This window comes from Macrobrachium nipponense, chromosome 40 (assembly GCF_015104395.2).
Source record: "Macrobrachium nipponense isolate FS-2020 chromosome 40, ASM1510439v2, whole genome shotgun sequence".
In the NCBI taxonomy this organism is placed as follows: domain Eukaryota; kingdom Metazoa; phylum Arthropoda; class Malacostraca; order Decapoda; family Palaemonidae; genus Macrobrachium; species Macrobrachium nipponense.
Window position 1 is genome coordinate 24399107 of NC_061101.1, and position 20340 is coordinate 24419446.

Consider the following 20340-nt stretch of genomic DNA (forward strand, 5'->3'; position numbering starts at 1 on the left):
CTTTAGCTCAATCTTTGAATGAACAGTTTGCTCAATCTTTGATGATTTTTGCTCAATAATTTTGATGAAGTGCTCAATCTTTGATGAAGTTTGTCCCAATCTTTGATTGACTTTTGCTCATCTTTTGATGAAGATTTGCTTCAATCTTTGATGACTTTTGCTCAATCTTTGATGAAGTTTGCTCAATCTTTGATGACTTTTGCTCAATCTTTGATGAAGTTTGCTCAATCTTTGATGACTTTTGCTCAATCTTTGATGAAGTTTGCTCAATCTTTGATGACTTATGCCCAATCTTTAATGACTTTTGCTCAACCGCTCCTCTGTTGTACCTCCGCAGCTGTGGGAAGGGCCCATTCAGGCGACGACCCCGCCGAGCACAGAGCCTCAGATGCCGCCCTTTCCCAACATCAGCAGCCAGAGTTCGCTCTCCTTCTACCCCGACTCCATGCAGGTGGCCGACAGCAAGAGGGACCTGATGAGGCGGAGGAACAGGGGCAACAAGAAGAAGAGGAGAAGGAAGAAGGCCAAGAGAAGAAAGAACAGGAGGAGGCGAAAGAACAAAGACAGGAATCGCGACAGGAATGTCACGACTGCTATTCCCGAGAACTAGCGCCAACCACCTGCGACGAGAATTGTGCAGGATGTTCTGTTTTAAGTTATGGACGTTGCGTGATGTTATGGAATGATGTGTTGTTAGGGAATCGCTGACTCCTTTTGTGGAGCGACAGGTAAACTAACTCATGGTGTAAGACGGTAAAGGAGTTCGGTTTCTAATTAATGCTGAAGACATTTTGCAAAAGAGGTGAACCGCTTTGTAGTTTTCATTATTTTCGATGCGTGATGCTCAGTTTTTTGTTTTTTTGTTTTTTTGTTTTGAAGCACAAGTGGTTCTGGAAAGGACAGTTTATGCATTTTCATTTCAAGTATGAAACAGACGGTGATTTGCAATTGATTTTAACGTAAGTCAGCCCTGGTCAAATATCTAATATAATATATATTAGATAATAATAATTATATTATAATATTATATTATATATATATCTTTAAAAAAATAATATAAAAAAATTGTGAGTGCCAAGCCAGATCTGTGTTGAGGCGTTTTTCACTTAATTCTCTTGTTGTCAGCTTTAATTAATTCCCGTTATCTCTTGTTTCAGTTATTTTATGATGAAATTCAATATCAATGAATAACATAATCTCCTCTGGCTTGCTTCCAAGGATTATACCGTATTCGAAAAGTGTCACAAAGGATTCTCAGAAACGCTTTGTCAAAAGTTTCAAAGTCAAAAGTTTCAAACACTTTTATCTTGTAAAATTGACATGAGTCGGTTCCTAAGCACAACTAAGGCTCTTAAGTGTTTGATATATCCGTAAAATCATATTTTTAGTTCATTGAAAGCGAATTTCTTTTTATTTATGGATAAACTTTGGACTGACAGATTGAGATGTTGGCATGGTGGCTAGTGTCGTGACATGCCGCTCAGATATCGCGGATTCGCGTCTCCCCCACCAGGGCGATGAAGACTGGCTCTGTATCATGATCAGTTACTGCTGCAGTGTGGGGGTCTGCTGCGGTGGGAGTTTGACACCACAACATTCTCAAGTCAATGTGTAGGCTTGTTCCATGTGAATAGGTTTCATCTACCGAAGTAATATATTAATAGTAATAATTCAGCGAAAATCACAGAACTGAGAACGTCTTGTTTCCGAAACCTTTGTTGTGTAATTCATTTAGTCTGCGGCAAAGGCTACAGCCGCCTCTTCCTCATTTTCTGCAAAGTCGATTTCCCAAAGAACCGACTTCTTCTGTGTAGTTAGGGAAAAGCTTTATTCTTTAGGTAATGCGCGTTTCTTTATAGATTAATAAAGCATAGACTATATTACTATTATTATAGACAACAATTCATGTTATTATCTAACATATTCGAGCTGTGATAATGTTTAGCTATGAGAAGGACTTCACGATTCTGAATCTTGTAAATAGTGAGACATGTACCCGTATGCCAAGACTTCCATTTTCTACGTCGATTGATTGATCTAAGGTCAAAATTTGGCGTCGCCGCTGTCGAGGTCAACAATGCCATTGTTGACATTGAGAAGTTCAACTCTTCCTGATAATTAAGGTCTTTCATAAAATTACCTTTGTTAATTTTTTTTTCATTTGTAATTTTTTTATTTAGATTCCGTTTTTCATTAATGCACAATGAAAATATCAAGTTCATTTTTGTTATAAAAGTAAAAAAATCAGAGAATGTTTCCACATCTATACCATTCCTTATCTCTGGATGGCTTCTGTGTTTTATGTTGTCACTAACGAGGACGCTATTTTTTCTCATTTCATGTATCCATGGCCATAGTTTTTTCTGTTTTTTTTTGCTAATATCAGAGGTTTTCCTACTTCTACCTATTTTGGTCTTTGTATGGTTATTCTACATTTCAGAGTTTTTTTCTTTTTTTCTTTTTTAACACTTCTGTTGTACACTTCTTTGTATGGCCATTCTATCTCCCGTTTTCCGTATTGAGTTCTGAGGTTCTCCTTACTGCCTCTGTCCACTCTTGACTTGTAAAGTCATCAGATATTTCTACACTTATTTCCCTCGTATCATACAGAACCAGCCATTTTAATCACTCTTTATTTCCAGATAGTGAACCACTGTGTGATCCTAAAATGAAACGATCCGTTAATCGACTTGAAAAGAAACAACTGCGAGTGTGAAATTTCGTATTTAGGCTTACCTATCCTATTGGAGATAGCACTACTAATGATAGATGGTTCGGTGTATTTTGTAATTATACGAAAGTGGTCGAAACTTTTGTTTTTAAGACTTAGACTTCTAAGATATATTTCGTAGGGATTATGCTGTGATATAGACTGCATTGTATTGTAATGGTGTATACTGTAATGAATTTAAAGCCCTGCTTCAGAATGGTATTTTATTTATACTGTCATTTCCATTCGAACTAATAATATCACCTTTGACTCAGCAAATTTTAACTTTAAAGTAAAAAAAAAAAAAATACTGAGGCTAGAGGGCTGCGATTGGGTATGTTTGATGTTTGTTGGGTGGATGATCAACTTACCAATTTGCAGCCCTCTAGCCTCCGTAGGTTTTAAGATCTGTGGGCGGATAAGCCAATGACAAGACTGGAAACTCTCAGTGACAGTCTCTCTCGAGAGTTCACATGGGTAGGATCTATGTTCCACCTCTCCTGAGGGATAAGCATTTGAGGAGAGCTGGAACATACATCCTGCCTATGTGAACTTTCTCGAGAGAGACTGAGAGTTTCCAGCTCTATCAATGGCTTATCAACAGCCAATCAGGAGCGTCGTAAGGGACGGGCCTAGACGCCAAATGCACGGGTGATGTGAATCTACTATAGCCACTCGTGCCTGCGAGCCTAGGACTAGAGTGACGTCAGTTTATCTAGATCTTGGTCAGTCCCACTTCCCTGACTTTTACCGCCCTAATGATGGTGGTCAACGGGCGAATCAGCTTAACCTGGAAGCATCTTTACGTGACTGATCTCACAAGATTACAACAGTTACCAGATGACGACTGTGGTTTCCTCTGTGATAAGAACCAACGGCTCGGTTAGTACTACAACTTCTTTCTTAACATTGAAAACAAGTTGTGTCAAGAGGAGGTGAGTCAGTTTTGTAATGTAAGAGGACTTGGTTCTCAGATTTTTAATTTGGGGACTCCTAAGGAATAACAAAGTCAGTGTGAAATATTTGCTGCACTCGTCAAACTACTGCTTTTTCATCCATTTCATTTATTTTTGCAGTTGCAAATTACTTGCATTCTTAAAAAAAGTTATGCTTGTATATGATACATATAATACGTATATTACGTATTTATTTTTTATTATTAAATACAAAGGCCAGTAGAATATGTAGCTTGATGAATACTTAGAAAAAAAGAAGAGTAAATTCCTGGATTAACCATCGAGGAATCAATAAAAACGCCATTTGATGGAGAGAAATTGAAATAGCTCAGGAACAAAGAAGCATGAGGAGAAAGCCGAAGCATTCATGTGCATTTCATTCGGTCTACCGAATTGTTCTGACTAAAAGACCGCTACCTCTTTTTGAAGGAACTCTTCAAGAAAACAAAGTAACTTTTCTTCAGGATTTTCATTATAAAAATAGATACAAATCTTTGCAGGTTATATTACATTCTAAATGCTACAGAGTGTTTAGGGTAGGAGGGTCTTAATTTGACTGATGGCTGAAGATACTTCGAAATACAGCCTACTATGAGATTCAGGGCCTCTGTAACACTGTTTTTTCGCAATAACTTTTTATCTATGCATTTCATAAATATAACGCTTATTCAGAATACATATTATATCAACACATAAATTTTGAGTGTATTCTGCACTACGTAGGTTGAATAAATTTGGTACTTATAATGTAAAAGTGACCTTTTTTGAAGACGGGCCAACTTACTCAGAGAAAAGGTTTCGAACGCACTCGTTACGTAACTTATGACATCATTTCTTCCCTCTTTCTCGATGGATGATTGGCTATACGTAATAAACCTCTGGCAACAATGACATACAAATTTAAATACAAGCAAAGCAGTACACCTTTATGAACTCTGGAACCTCTCCACTGATAATTGTCATAATGAACAAACCAACAAAATATGTTAATAAATACAAAAACACTTCGATTATTAGTCTAACTCCCAAAATAAGTTTCCAAAGAAATTACAGTCTACTTTATAGGTCACAATCAGATTGACAAGATGTAGGGAATAGTTGGTAATTATCAAAAACATAGTAGACAAGCTTGATCTGATAACTGCTATATCCAATGTCAAGCAATTTTTATTTATTGGCTATCTACCTATTTACTGAAAAAAAAATAGCCGGTACCGTATATTCGCTTTAAACTTCACCAAGAATTAATTTTCGTCAGGGTGATGACTTCATGAGGCTCCACCCACTTTTGCCTCGTTATAATTCAGGATAACACTGAAGGCTACCATGGGCATTGTTGGATTAGAAAATTTAACTTCTGGCTATAAAAACTAATTTCTCGAGTAGTTGTAAGAAGTGCTAAATGATCCTCAAGGATCCCAGCAGTTGGCCTAAACGTTTAATTCATGTATATTACTGCTATATTGTTGCGGCACTAGTGCTACAGTAGTATTACTACGCTAGCACTGATACCCCACCCACATCTATGTATCGTTCCGCCATTCATAAAGTCTTTGGGTTTCAGAGCGGATGGAATTTCTGTCTGGTGGATGGGTGGGGCAACATTTAGTCAAAAGGTGTTTGTTTACCTTGCTTACGTAATGAATGTTTTTCGACTCTTGGCTCGTAATCATTGGCCATGGCGTCGGCTAGTTCCTTTTTACTCTATAAAAATCAAAACCATCGGGTTTAGGTTATTAATAATGCTGACAAAATTTGTGTGTGGTTGTAAAATATACATATGTCAACTTTCAGCTACATCCGATGCTTTGACAAGGAGCAAAGTCCAAAAAACCGCGTTACAGAGACCCTGAATCTCATAGTAGTGGTGCATGCGATGATAAATACCTAATTTTATAGCGTATTTCTTTATTATTTTTTTCTCGTAGCCTGTACTGACCCTCTAAAAACCATAGGTCGGTTGGTGTGAAAGTTAATATTTTAACATGATGACAAAGTTTAAGTTTCATATGCTAACAACTTGATTAGCTTCGCAACCACTGGTTTGGCACACTTAAACACACACGCACACTTAGAAAACGTTGGTTCGTTTTCCTACAGTTTTAATTCACAAGTTAACAAACGTTAACTTCCGCCTTTGTCACGAAAATAAATGAACGAGGGACACTTTCATTTATATAAAAATGGACCTGTCCTTCGGGTGATATAAAGATGGCGAACACACAGGCGCGCTGTTTGATCCACAGAACCATCGTGGTTCTTCTTGGGAAGTTCAGTGTCTTGACAACAATCCGCACCATTTATTTTTAGATAGCTGCTGGTAGGTAGACCACTTCCATTCGATGTCTAATCAAAGACGATCTGTAAGTTTCACCACGGACAGAAGCACGCTGCCTTAAACGAGGTCTGATGAATGAAGGTTGCTGTCCTATTTCACCCAAAGCCAGAGGAGGACTTGATTTTCTGCAAAATCAAAAGAAATTAAACGTCTTGGAAGGTTGAGGTAGGGGGTGGAGGGGATGGGGAGAGTAGTTCCTCAGTTCAATATTTCTAAAACAAGGCTTATGTATTCATGATTAATATACGCGAATGTTTCAATTATGCAAAATTCATATGGAGATTCAGAGGAGGACTTGGTTTTCTGCAAAATCAAGAGACATTAAACGTCTTGTAAGGTTGGGGCGGTGGGTGGGTGTGTTTGTGTGGGGGGGGGGGGGGGGTGGGAATGAGGACAGCAGTTCCTCAGTTCAATATTTCTGAAACAAGGCTTATGTATTCAAGATTACTTTACCCGAATGTTCCAATTATGCAAATTTCATATGGAGATGAATGTAAGATTTATAGTGCAATGTCTCCTTAGAAAGTTTCTCCACAAATGGAATACCCTATATGCCATCAACGAAATGAGCGTTGCATCAATCTTAAAATGGACTTTGAATCAAAATGCGTCAATACTAACAAATGTTAATAGTTGCGAGTTGCAAATTAGGCATTAACAAGGCAAATACAAGTGGCAATTAGCCGGCAAATTGAATAGGAAATGTAGACGGGGTTTGAGACCTGACAGTAATTCAGGTAGAACCTGCACAAGGCTTAAAAGAGTGTAGAGAAGTCGTTAAGGACAACCTGCCCTGAAAACGTACGTAACGAAGATTTTGGGCAGATATTTTATGAGTTTAATGTCTGGGAGATACAAATTTATCATAGCCAACTTACCGATCTGCAATGCAAGGGAAATCGCAGAAGGACTGGTCTCTGCCGAATTTCTCACCGTCATCAATCGTCTGGGGCAGATCTCTATGTAGCGTTTCAGGAAGTCCGAGAGAGATAGACCCAGATATGATTGAAGCCACGCCGAGAATCATGAGGGGGAGTAGAGTGTTCACATTGCCCTGAAAGTCGAAGATGGTCATTATTTGTAGGAGAATTGAATGGACTTGAGCAGTTAAGACTTAGTGTTCATAATGATACAGATGTCTGCTGATTAAAGAACTATGGGCTGAAAACTAGACATGGTTCTAAATAGGTAGGCAAGTGCAACTGATTGCTATAGAATGATGATCAAAAGGTCTTCCTACTGATACAAAAACCTTGATCAAGAAAAATCTGATGAGGTTAGACAAACGTGTCTCAGATCACTTTGCACAAGTGTTTAAAATATAACCAAAAGTCTTAGCAATTAAGAATTTTCATAAACTCTTAAGTTTAAAAAAATTTCCAGTTACAAAGAAATGACTTACCATAAGGACAACCACAGGCGATAACAAGCCAGCGACGTATCCCATGATGTGAACCACGGCTACACCCTGAGCTCTCACGACGGTTGGCAGGACTTCAGACGCATACTGTAGGCCAATGTTGAAAGCTATGTTCACACAGAATCTCCCGAGAATCGCTAAGATTGGTATGCCTATGGAGGTTGCTGTAAATAAATTGAGTAATGATAAGCAGTTTCCTGTACAGAAAGCCTATATAATAGCCAAACAAAGAATGTATATTCACTTTAGAATTATTTTTATTGAAAAAAAAAAGAATCAATTTGCGTATATTCTAGTTTGATTTTGAGAAATGTTGATTTGTTTAAAACACATGTCCAGAGCCTAAATTATGCTACACACGTTCCCAAAATGTATAGCCACCTAATTTCTTTAAAGGTTATAAAGCTTTCTATTCAATTCTGTTTAAGACTAGAATAGAAGGAACACGGGAATATAATCATTAATAACAACAGAGATTTTAATCCCAACAACCAATGTTTTGGTCTACAAGCGAATTTATATTTGTTTGTATCATTAATCTGGAAAGTGGACATGAAAAAACACCGGATTTATGATCTAACAAAGAACTTTCTCTATACCGTCACTATCTACCATGGTATTATCATCATTATTAGTAATCAGAAGATGGAGTCATTTGCAGATACCCAAAGGACTTGTCTAAATTATTTTATTTGAATTTTGAGGTAAGTTGAATAGCCAGATGGAAAGAGACTAAAGCGAGCTTGTGAAAAAGAAAATACATAGACCAATGTTGCTAGGGGCTAAATGGCGTTCATATTCACTTGGTGCGAAGACTTATTTGCACTAATATCTGCCAAACGCTGTAAACCTACCAGGAAACGCGGCGGTCAAAATGCTTAAAACCCCTGAAAGCACCAGAGCCACAAAAATGAACCAGCGGCGACCCCAGCGGTCTAGGAAGAAGACCACCAGCAAGTCGGCAGGCAATTCGGTCGCCGAAGCCACAGTGAAGGATACGAACACATCCAGCGGCAGGTTCATCACGTTTCGTACGTGCCCATCGTAGACCAACGTCAGAAGCATCCTGGAGGTCAGTGGAGCATTTACAATTTGATCAAATGTGGTGGTTTCATACGTAAAGGAATATCAACAAACTATCTACTATAGTAAATTCACATCAACCGTGCATGTGATGTCTAGGCTCGTCCCTTGCGACGCTCCTGATTGGCTGTTGATAAGCCAATGACAGGGCTGGAAACTCTCAGTTTCTCTCGAGAGTTCACATAGGTAGGATGTATGTTCCACCCTCCTGAGGAATGTTTTGAAAAAGGTATCCCTCAGGAGCGGAGGAACATAGGTCCTACCCATGTGAAATCTCGAGAGAGACTGAGAGTTTCCAGCCCAGGTAATCAGGAGCGTCGTAAGGGACGGGCCTAGACATCAAATGCACGGTTAATGTGAATCAACTATAATACAACTGATATAAAAAGGTGTAATTATTCGTGGAGAGGAACTTTACAAGGATCGAGATTGTGGATGTAAGGTAAAAGAAAAAAAAAGGGTTGTGGTCAGTCACCACGTATTATCAAATATTGATCCACGGAAATGATACTTCGAAGAAATCATTGATTAATCCTTTCTTCCGAATTAACAAGTACATAAAATGCATACACACACACACACACACACACACACACACACAGATACAGAGTTGCAGCTGCTTGATCCTGAGACCTGACATATGAGATGTATTCTTCCAAAAATTATATATTTAGGTTTATATATACAAACATATGAATATATGAAAGAGTATGATTCACTCAGCATTTGTTCAGAGCAAGTGTTACTTTCAATAGTAAAATATATGGTTTGACAGCATAAGAAGGAAACTTATAGACATGGAATGGAATATGAAATTTAGGCTTTAAGCCAAGCACTGGAATCCAGATGGATTCTATGAATAGTAGAAAAAAATATATTTTTACATTAACCACTATGCTGCTGCAAGAGCCTTAGAGGTTTCGATAAAAAATATATTTTGACTTTGAACAATTAGCAATTCATAACGATGGGGGACACTACCGGCAAATTCCGTAAAGGGAGACATTATTACGTCCTCCGAAGTCAGTGATTTTTTTGGGGGGACAGAGATTAGAAATGTGGGATTGAGGAGGACGTCTGGTCACCCTTCTCCTGATTTACGTTCATGGCAGTTTCCCACAACAACCAAATAACAATTGTTGGTGTAATCCTGATTACATTAGGCTTGGTGTTACTTTTAGCATTCAAAAAGTGCTGAATGAATATATATATTATGCTTCGTTTTTGAGAGAGAAAGCAACTCTTTTAAATACTTGACATGCTAGTGAGGAAGGGAAAGAAAGAGGGAACTTATTTTTAGACCAAAGAAACACGAAATAATTTTTTCATCGCTAATAACTCAGCTAAACGAAGATAAATAGACATCCAACTAATTAGTTTCTCAGCACCTGTGTTGAAGAGACAAACAGATAGATAGGCAGAGTGACGGAGACAGAAACTCCTTACCACATGAAACAAATGATCAGGGTGTTCTTTCTCAGCCTAGGGGTCTTCAGAAGGTCCAAAAATGATGCATTCCAGTCTTCCTGGGCTGGGTCGTCTGGTGAGGCTGAGTTCTCCTCGACGGCGCTTCTCTGCGAAAGGTTTCTTGTTATTGTAAGCCAAAAAATTATTTTCATTATTGTTGTAGTTGTTTTTGTTGTTCACAAAGTGCAGCTTTCAATACACACGTCCAACTGAGTGTTAATCCAATATTAAACCAGGCTGAGTATTGGATCTGTACAGAGCCTCTCGGTGTAAATAAACAGTTCGTAAAAAAAGAAGTGAATTAAAATGGTCCTACCTTCATATCCATGAGAACTTTTTCTGGGATCTTCTTCCCATTCACCCTTGCGATTTTTTTTAGGATTTCGATTGTCTCGTCCACCCGGCCTGTCGAAGAAAATGATTGTGCTTATAACAGTAACTTACATCAACAACAACAACAGACAATCGAGGGCTACCTACTTGTCAGTTTTAAATGTAGTACAATAAACTGCAGCATCGACATGAGAGAGAGAGAGAGATAGGGCGTTTTGCAAGTTAATGAATTGCTAGGCCTATTCCAAGGATGTTGTTCTATTGTAAATACGGATAATTTTGAAATGCGATGCTAGCTAGAAGGTCCATTTAATTCCCAAATGAAATGCAAAGAAACATTGAATAAAATATCCACTTACCCTGTGTAAGAAGCCACCGGCCACTCTCGGGTAAAACCCAGTACAGCGTGCAAGTCAAGACCATGGGGAAGCCTGACACCACCGAAGCTATCCTCCAGTCTCCTATCACGACCATGTACCAGGGAAGCAGGACCGTTCCAGCCGTGTAAAACAGAGCTATGGAGAGGTTGGCGACCAGGGTGCGGTGCTTGGGCCCCACGTATTCGATGGCTTTGAGAGAAAAATGAAGACATTAGTCATTTGTCATTAAGTTTGACGTTTCAACCATGTTTAAGAGATACAGGATAAAGGTTAGCAGTTCCATTCTTTTTTTATAGTTTAAAAGGAAACAATTCTTATGGAAGAAGGGGTTCCCCCGTCGACTACCCTCGTACTAAAGGCGGCTCCATACTTACGACCCAGCGGCGCTTAGCCCATGGACCGTGTTGGTTCAACGAAACGTAAGGGCAACTTAAATCAGATAGCAACAGCAATCATGACAACTTCTTTTTATTTATTTATTTCATCGGGAGACTTAACCATTGAGGTTACCGAAAGTAAGAAAATTAAGTTTCCAGTAGTTTAGTTTAGGCCTAGGCCTAAGACCACTAACTACTCTGTTGGAGTCACTCGTGTAATGTCGCCGTCTTAAACCGACAGGTGTCTCTGCGATCGACTGGTTTGTCAACAGATCACTTAGTCTGTGACCCGTGGATTGGATAATGAGTAGACAACAGGTCTCGAGGCCTACAAATACAGGTCCTAGTACCAAATTATCTATCAGTACTGTACCATTCATTGTCCTGCATGACGTTTCTTACAGTACAATGTTGCAGCCAGAAAAGTAGTTCAAGTCTCAAGATAGAATAAATGCAGTTGATAAACAGAAGGAAGATAAAAGTAAGTAACGGTATGGCGCCCCCCATGAATGTTTACCATTTAGTTTCCTGAATTTGTGGTACGATGCAAAGTTTTACTAAAAATCATTGATAATAACAGTATGTAACTGTACACTTTAATCGTGGTTATTAGTATACTCGTTTTTCTTAAGGGACAATCATTACTCCGGTATTATTGAAGTGATTTTTTTTTAATAATGAAGGTTCACAAAACGTAATAAGAAGCTAAGCTCTGGTCTCATGACTCGAAGAGCCATCTATTTTAGCTAGTGTAATGTTGGCTTATCAAATTCAAAAACAGCAACAGCCTAAGCTGCAAGTTAATACACCGCAGAGCAGTAAAATCTAGGACGAAGTGAAGGAAATCAATCTTTACTCACCCAGGACATACATCATGACAAAGACGTTATCGAAGGCTAGGCCGATGAGGAACCGATAGACGAGGAATTCCCCTAGCGACCACGCAGTCGACGTCAGGAGTGAGGATATGGCTCCTATGAGGTTCGTTGCCACGAGCACCGGAACTCGGCCGTATCTGAGTAAGGTGACGGAAGAAAAGTTGTACTTTCTCCTGCTTTGGGAAATGGTCGTTTTCTAAACTTCCTATTTACATACAACGAGATGGCTCCAGTGTTTACATCCAGTATGACGGAAGGAAGGTTTGTATTTTTGGGAATGTTGGTTTGTAATGTATCCTATGATAAGAGTGTTTTGTTTACATCAGGACATATTCATAGGGTTATAAAGTGGATACGTAGTCTCCTAGACGTTTCAAAAGAAAATTCGTTCATGACATAATGGAAATATACAGAGGAAAATTCATACTAACTTGTCAGCTGCCCATCCACTTATGATGCCACCAACGATGGCGCCTAGAAAGAAGACAGACTGGGCAAGGGTGCCGTACCAAGATCGATCGCATACCCAGTTTAACTGAAAAATACAACATAAAAAAGCTTATACTTCACTTAAGAAGGAATTACACCAGTAATCTAAAATATATCTCAATGCTGAGCACTGACTGGTATGTATCAGGGTAAATGTAATAGACTTAATTATGCATACTTATAGGTTAGGTAGGAAAATTTTAAGATTTATCCAACCTAACCAACACGATAATATTTTATGAGTACTATTTGCCGTCATTTATGCATATTACAGTTACCCTAACATATACATATGCTCATATACATACATACTATATGTATATATAATCAAAATGAGATTATATATATATATATATATATATATATATATATATATATATATATAATGTATGTGCGTATGTATATTGGATAGGTGGAAAACTGCAAAAACAATTTATGCACAGATGGCTTTGCATCATGGGACCAAACAGAACTTCTATCATGGAGCCTATAATGAAACCGCTTTTTAATTCAAGGTGTCCAGAGGAAAAGGAAGTTGTTAAATCCTTTATTATTACCAACCTATGTCATTTTAACAGAACTAAAGCTGCTTTAAAGGTGTATTTCTTTGTCTTTGTCGGTTTCCTATTCACTTGGTTTACGCAATCGCTTCGTGTCCGGACATTTCATAACTATTCTTCCCTTATAAATAAAATTTTTCCTATGGCTTTGTTTTCAATTTGAAGAAATAATATAGTTACAATCTTCTTCTGAATATTATTATTATTGTTTTCTATCACAGTCCTCCAATTCGACTGGGTGGTATTTATAGTGTGGGGTTCCGGGTTGCATCCTGCTTCCTTAGGATTCCATCACTTTTCTTACTATGTGCGCTGTGTCTAGGAGCGCACCCTTCTGCATGAGGTCTGGAGCTACTTCAGCCTCTAGTTTTCTCAGATTATTAATAATATATTCAGTTTAACCAGATAAGTTAAATCTCACAAAGACCCTGAAAATTATATATATCATTAAATAATATTTGAAATTTGAAGCAAATTAAAGTTGGAGAAGCTGGACAGCTAGATTTAAGGAGAACAATAGGAACTGTCGAAAAGTCTACGGCAGAGAGCAGCGTAGCAAGAGTCATGAACAGGAGATAAAGTAGAAAATATCTATTGAGGTTTCATTCTGAGCCAAATAACTTGCCTGCCTTGAATTCCTTCTTGAACAAATGCAGCAATCTGACATACAGTGGTCGTATGTTTTCCGTTGTTTTATTTATAATGGATTATTTTTCAGTTTAACAAAAAAACAATCCCAAGGAATGTGAATCAACCCGTAGAACAGACTGAAAATGTATGAAATAAGTTCTTTCTGGCAGGATGTAAGACAAAACATCCGTTCTCTAAACTCGATATCTCTCTCTCTCTCTCTCTCTCTCTCTCTCTCTCTCTCACACCTTGTGTGCATAATGGTCTACTGATATTAGCTCTCTACAATATGATATTAGATTTATTAACACGCATAGCGATAGCGGTAGCAATTCATTTATATATATATATATATATAATATATATATATATATATATATATATATATATATATATATATATATATATATATTCATATATATGCATATTATATATATGTGTGTACATATATATATTGTATGTATATTTAGTATTTATATAATATATGCATATATTTATTTATTCATTACTATATACGTTATATATGTAATATATATATATATATATATATATATATATATATATATATATATATATATATATATATATATATATATATATGTATATATATATATAATTAGTTTCAATACACTCACAACCAATCTCGAACACATGAAGAAAAGGATCTTGGGGAAATAAGTGTTGAACGACAAGGTCGTTTCAGAAACGACCCGGACCCCCCGTCATGCTCACCTCTGCAACGATCGTCGGGTAGTTGCCGGTTGTTGAGAAGTCGTACTCCATTGGCTGCAGTCCTTGACGGGCCAAGAGGGGTCAGCTGAGGTGGTGATCCCTCCTGCAGGAGGCTCTTGTAGTCGACGTCGTAAACTTGACACTTGCTCCTGGTGCTCAATCCCGTGCTGCCTACTGTCAGTGGGATGCTCAAGGTTTTTTCTGTTGAGGGATGGGATGGTAAGTATTATATACATACATACATACATACATACATACATATATATATAATATATATATAATATATATATATATATATATATAGATGACATAGAGCAAATAATCTTCGTTCCTTTCATGAGAACTATTAGAAATTTAAAGAGATGTTGCATGAATGTTGGAAATGTTCAAAATATTGTAAAATGTTCAAGACTAGTATCAGATGATGGCACATATACATTTATGCAGCACTTGCAATTTACTATTTACATTATTTATATTATGTATATAGGATATATATATATATATATATATATATATATTATATATATATGTGTGTGTGTGTGTGTGTGTGTGTGTGTGTGTGTGTGTGTGAAAAAGGGTACTTTTGGAACAAGTACTTTCGTAGTTTATTCTACATTTTCAAGTTCACACTGAATATAATAGAAGTTAACAGACAAAAACAGAAAGAGAAGGCCGGGTTACAGACTTACAGTTTGTCAATCTGGGCGACCTCCCTCCCTCTCTCTCTCTCTCTCTCTCTCTCTCTCTCTCTCTCTCTCTCTCTGTATATAAAGGTCTGTCAACTTCTACTATTATATCCAGTGTGAACTTCAAAAACGTAGGGTAAAACACGAAAGTACATGTTCCAAGTGTCTCCATTTTCACTCACCTTTCTACCACGGATTTAAGGATATTCTCAAGCACGTGTTCCTTCGTGCTACATTGGATATGTGTTTTGTAATACAACTCACAATTAATATTAAATCCTATTTTCCAGGTGCTTACTCACCGGTGCCACTTTGGCTTGTTATCTACACGTCACCTCTGAGGTGCTAATACTAAACATGGAGGAAGCTCCTTAGGATGCCGTGTTTAGTACTAGCCCCTTGGGGATCAGAGTATTATATACACCCATTTCTATGGTCTGTGGTCGACAAATTATATCCATAAACGATATGTTCGTTTGGCCATCTACTTTGCATTTACCATACTGTGTTGAGCACCTCGGAGTAGGTGACGCGTAGATAACTAGCCGAAGTAGCACCCACTCACCTTTCCTCCGATGTCAAATTTGCCGCCAGGAGTTCCGGCACCAGGCACCAGTGGTCTGGTTCTAAGGTCATGAAGAACTGCATGAAGTAGACGAAGACCAGGTTGAAGCAGAAGGGCGCCAGGGCGAAGAAGAGGAGCCACTGGTACCTGCCGAATTCTCCCGCCAGGGGCAGGACGTCATCGAAGTCAACGTGGTAGTCGTCCATTGCGGATTATAAGCAAGATTAGAGCCAGTCAGGTTGGAAGTCAAGGGCTGATGCTTTAATCAGGTATGGGTTTGCTTTGTATGGGAGCTGAGGCTTCTGATATGGCGTTAATAAATATCAGTTCGGTCTAAAAAAAATCCAATGAACTAAATCACGTCGGGTTTCTTTTATAAATCGAATAAACTGCTTAGTTTGACGCCTCTTTTCAGATGTCGTCGTAATGATGTATGCTTATTTTAAATGAGGTATTGTGCAAATTTCTCACTTAATTCCAGCTTTGCAAATCGTGAATAATATAGATTCGCTTCTCCGATAAAACGTAGACCTTACAATGGATCTCCTTACGAATAGAATAAGAATTGTACTTCACTTGAAAACTTGTTTATTGACCTCAATATTGACCAATATTTCTCTCAGAGACTAAGAATCTAGGTTCAGGTTGACAAATAATCGTCTCGCTATTCACTCATCACTATTAAAATTAATTCACATTCGGTGAGTGACTGTTTTGTTTCAGACGAGATCATATAATATAAAGGCCGCACTGTACTGTACGAATGTCACCTCGATATGTTTCGAAACTCGGTAGTAATCTTGACCGATATATTGTCAGATTTCAATCGTATTTTCAGACTTTAAACTCTGTTAGATTTTTTCATGCTTTGTACTGACGACCAGCGACCGTTACACGCCGGCGACGGGTAGTAATGCCGAAAGACATCTAGAAGTTCGCTCAAGCTCAGTTTAGTCTTCATGTGGTTTCCATGACGTCATGGCGTTGCGCCTTTTCAGCGTCATATCCTGTACTCGATAATGGTTCTGGGATTTACCTAAGAGTGGATTACCAGAAAAGGCGCTTATCGTCACGTCAAACTAACTAACGTTTCCCCCAACGTGTGTTTCACAATCATGCTACCTGTATTTTTTTTCTTTTATTTAAGTATAAAAATATCCTTGAGTTGACACTTTATTTTTTTTTTTTAACGGGATTGGGCGATGGTGTGTAGCCATGATTGCATAGTTCGTTGCCCAGTGTAACAAACATACTCATGCACATATACACATATATGTGTATGTATATACGTATATTCACAGATGTAACCTCTCTCTCTCTCTCTCTCTCTCTCTTTATATAATATATATATATATATATATATATATATATATTATATTATATTAATATATGTACACAATAAATATAGTAGATATACATATATATGATATATATACCCACACACACACATATATATATATATATATATATATATATATATATATATATATATATATATATATATATATATTTCAAAAGCTACAGGAGGTGACGATGAAGAAATATTGCGGTGTGAAAGATTACGGTTGCAAATAAGGAGGCTCTTAGAAACAGAAAAGAATGAGTTAATTATTATGAAGATTTGAGAACACGTACGGTTGTAACCTCTCACAGCAAACCTTTGGTTTCAGCCACTAACAAATCAATTGAAGATTCCACAAGGCAGACGAGCACTGAACCCTCATTTGCAGCACGTTTTATAAACTCTGTACAGTATGTAGTGTCCCAACCATTGGCCTATAGGAATTTAATATAGAGTATCAGGAAAAAGCCAAGCACCGGGACCTATGAGGTCATTCAGCGCTGAACAGGAAATTGAAAGTAGGTAGGTTTAAAAGGCGTAACAGGCAAAAAACCTCGCAGTTGCAATATGAAATAAATGTTAAGAAGAGGGTGGATAGCAAGATGGGAAGAAAGGTAATATGAATGGAGGTACAGTCAAAGGAATGAAGGGTTGCAGCTAGGGGCCGAAGGGACGCTGCAAAGAATCTTTAAAATGTCTACAGTGCACCCCATGAAGTGCACTGACGGCACTAAATCCCTACGGGGCCAAAGGCTTATAAGTTGAGTACTTTCGGCCAAAAAACTGGTGGCAGAGTTTCATAATATTTCGTTCACCTGCCTGACGCACGATTCATGCCTTATTTATCTATTTTTCTTTTCAAAGATGGAAGAAATCATGTGTAATGACGTTAAAAACAGTCACGATATCTCTAGAACATTATTTTATGTTATTGGGTAAAACTATTTTCCATATAGCAAAATTGACGTGAACGAAACGAAGTGATAAAAAAAAGTCACATCTCAACCATAGATAAACATTACCAAATAGATAGGGGACACCTATCACTAGTAGTATCGCATAAACATAGTCCTTGAATTATCATTTCAGTATTAAGTTGAAGGTAGTTGAAATATTCCATTTGTTAAATTTTACAGAAAACATTGGAATCTCACAAAAATATTATAAAATTTAAGACAAAAAGGAAAAAAAAACGATATCCTAACAGTGTGAACCTGGCGGCCTCACTCTATAGCTTTTGATGTTATGTGCACGGGAATCTAATGCCAATGTGTCATTTATCGGTCTAAGAAACATCCCCCGATGAGCGAGAGAATTATTGCACTGCATTCGGTGCAAGTTCCTGTTGGAGAGATATCAAGAAAGCCTAATAAACCGAAGAGAATCATACATAGATGAATCAAATTGTTTAAAGAACGGCAAAATTTAGAACATGGGCCTAGATTTGGAACACCTCGAAGCACCACAAGAGAGCAAGACAATACAGTAGTGTAAATGTTACTGAGCAACATTCATTTGTGAACTTTGAATTCTAGTGCCTCGTCACGACATTGCTGAACCAGGAATCATAACTAGCTCTACGCTTATGACCGGTGTCTGATGAATACTTTAGATGGAGAGGAAGAGATTTTTAAATCTACACTTGAAATCTTTGATAGTTGTCTAATAAATAAGTCTAATGAATAAGCAAACTTATCTTTGCTGGATGAGAGATTCGGTTAGGCTTACTCTTTTTGTTTTGTTTTTTATCGGTGGCCAGTGAATACCACGGATAGGGAGGGAAACAGTTTCAATGATGCATGAATTTTTTTCTTCAAAACCTAAAGAATACATTTTATTGGGAGATACTTTATTAACATCGGCCTAATCCTTCCATCACTCCTATACGCCACCTCCGCTCTCTTCTATATCTTCTATATCTCAGGCGACTCGGTCCTAGTTCTTGCTACGAACTCCATCGTGTGAAAGCAGCACTAATGATAACGGTTTTTTAAAAATTCCCCGCACCGACAGCGGACGCCTTAAAATGCATGTTTATAAAATATATTCTGTTCTAAGGAACTTTATCTTTCATTCCACAAAATATGTGCATACACTCGTGTTACAACCCTGTAGCCGTCAAAGAGCAACCCTTGATTAATGCAGTAGGTTTTCTTGAAAAAAGAAAAAATAACATGAAATAGACTTAAACGAGATCGTCACCTTTCATATTTCTTATCCTTTCAGCTACTTATAATATGCTTATGGTAGTAGGTCTAGGTATACATGTGAAACTAATTTGAATTAATTTCTATTAGAAGAAATGAATAGCTACAGAAAGATCAACCTAAGAAAGCATTAATGAAAGTAAGCCTTTCTTAATGTATTCGTCAGTTTTGACCCCCACAGCTTTCCAACGTGTCCAAATGAAACAGGATGATATGCAAGGAATTCGATAAAAAATAAGACTGAATTATATTCGTTTGATTTTTTTATGATTGCTTTTTGACTTCCAATAGCTAGGTCTAAGTTAATTATGTTAAGCAATTATAAAAGGATAAGAAGAAAGGCAAACATGGCTAATAAAACAAGAATAACGGGAATAATCAAGTAAAACAGATATATATATATATATATATATATATATATATATATATATATATATATATATATACATATTGTCGATTTAAATGTTCATTAATATTACGTATCCGAGAGAGTATACTGCTGAAAATAGCCCTAGGCTGATCATGTGGGAAAATCAGTAGTCCAATTTAGGTCCACTAAATGTGTCATGCAAATTATTTTATTGATCAAAGGACAAAATTAGTTTAATCAAACATCGTTTTCAAAGAGTGTTAACACCTTAATGTATTATTTATCGGCTGTAGGAGACGAAATGACAACACCCCAGTGCAGTACGATACGTTGAGTCAAGACTTAAGCGGCAGCAAAGCCAACTTCAAAATCTTCGGTATGCTGTCACGAAGCTAGAGTTGGAAATAAAGTTAGAAATCGTGGACCCATCGGTATATATATTTTCCTTACTTTGCAATATAATTAACTTTAATATGTTGAATAAGTCTACTCAGTTCTAATGTAATTTATTTCAAGTATAGCACCTTTGAAAGGAAATGTTATTTATTGTTAATTAAATAATCTGGCACCTGCATATGGCAATATTTCCATAACGAACAATGAATTAAGAAACTACGCCAATTCTTCGTTGGCTGTCTGTACATACCAAGGCTCTAAGACCTCCGTCACGGCTTCATGTAAATATATCACAGCCTTCGGAACGTTTGTTTGACCAAGAATGGACGAAGAAGTACTTGAGACTAATTTTAACTTTCATTTCATTGCACACGCACACACACACACACACACATACAGAAATAAATTTGAATCAAAA

At 37.4% G+C, this 20340-nt stretch overlaps 2 protein-coding genes and 1 pseudogene across 2 annotated transcripts in view; 2 read left to right on the top strand and 1 right to left on the bottom strand.

Annotated features, from left to right (window-relative positions):
• Positions 1-965, top strand: part of LOC135212195 (secreted frizzled-related protein 3-like) — a 31587-nt gene extending 30622 nt beyond the window's left edge. The window contains exon 8 of the mRNA XM_064245640.1: positions 338-965. Within this exon, the coding sequence (XP_064101710.1) occupies positions 338-610 (273 nt within the window). The 3' untranslated portion in view covers positions 611-965. The remainder of the gene's footprint in view (positions 1-337) is intronic.
• Positions 966-4925: 3960 nt separating this feature from the next.
• On the bottom strand, positions 4926-16540 carry LOC135212020 (organic cation transporter protein-like; annotated as a pseudogene).
• LOC135212196 (uncharacterized) overlaps positions 15726-20340 on the top strand; it is a 36348-nt gene continuing 31733 nt past the window's right edge. Inside the window, exon 1 of the mRNA XM_064245642.1 lies at positions 15726-15876. The gene's annotated coding sequence lies outside the window, so the exon portion shown is untranslated. The remainder of the gene's footprint in view (positions 15877-20340) is intronic.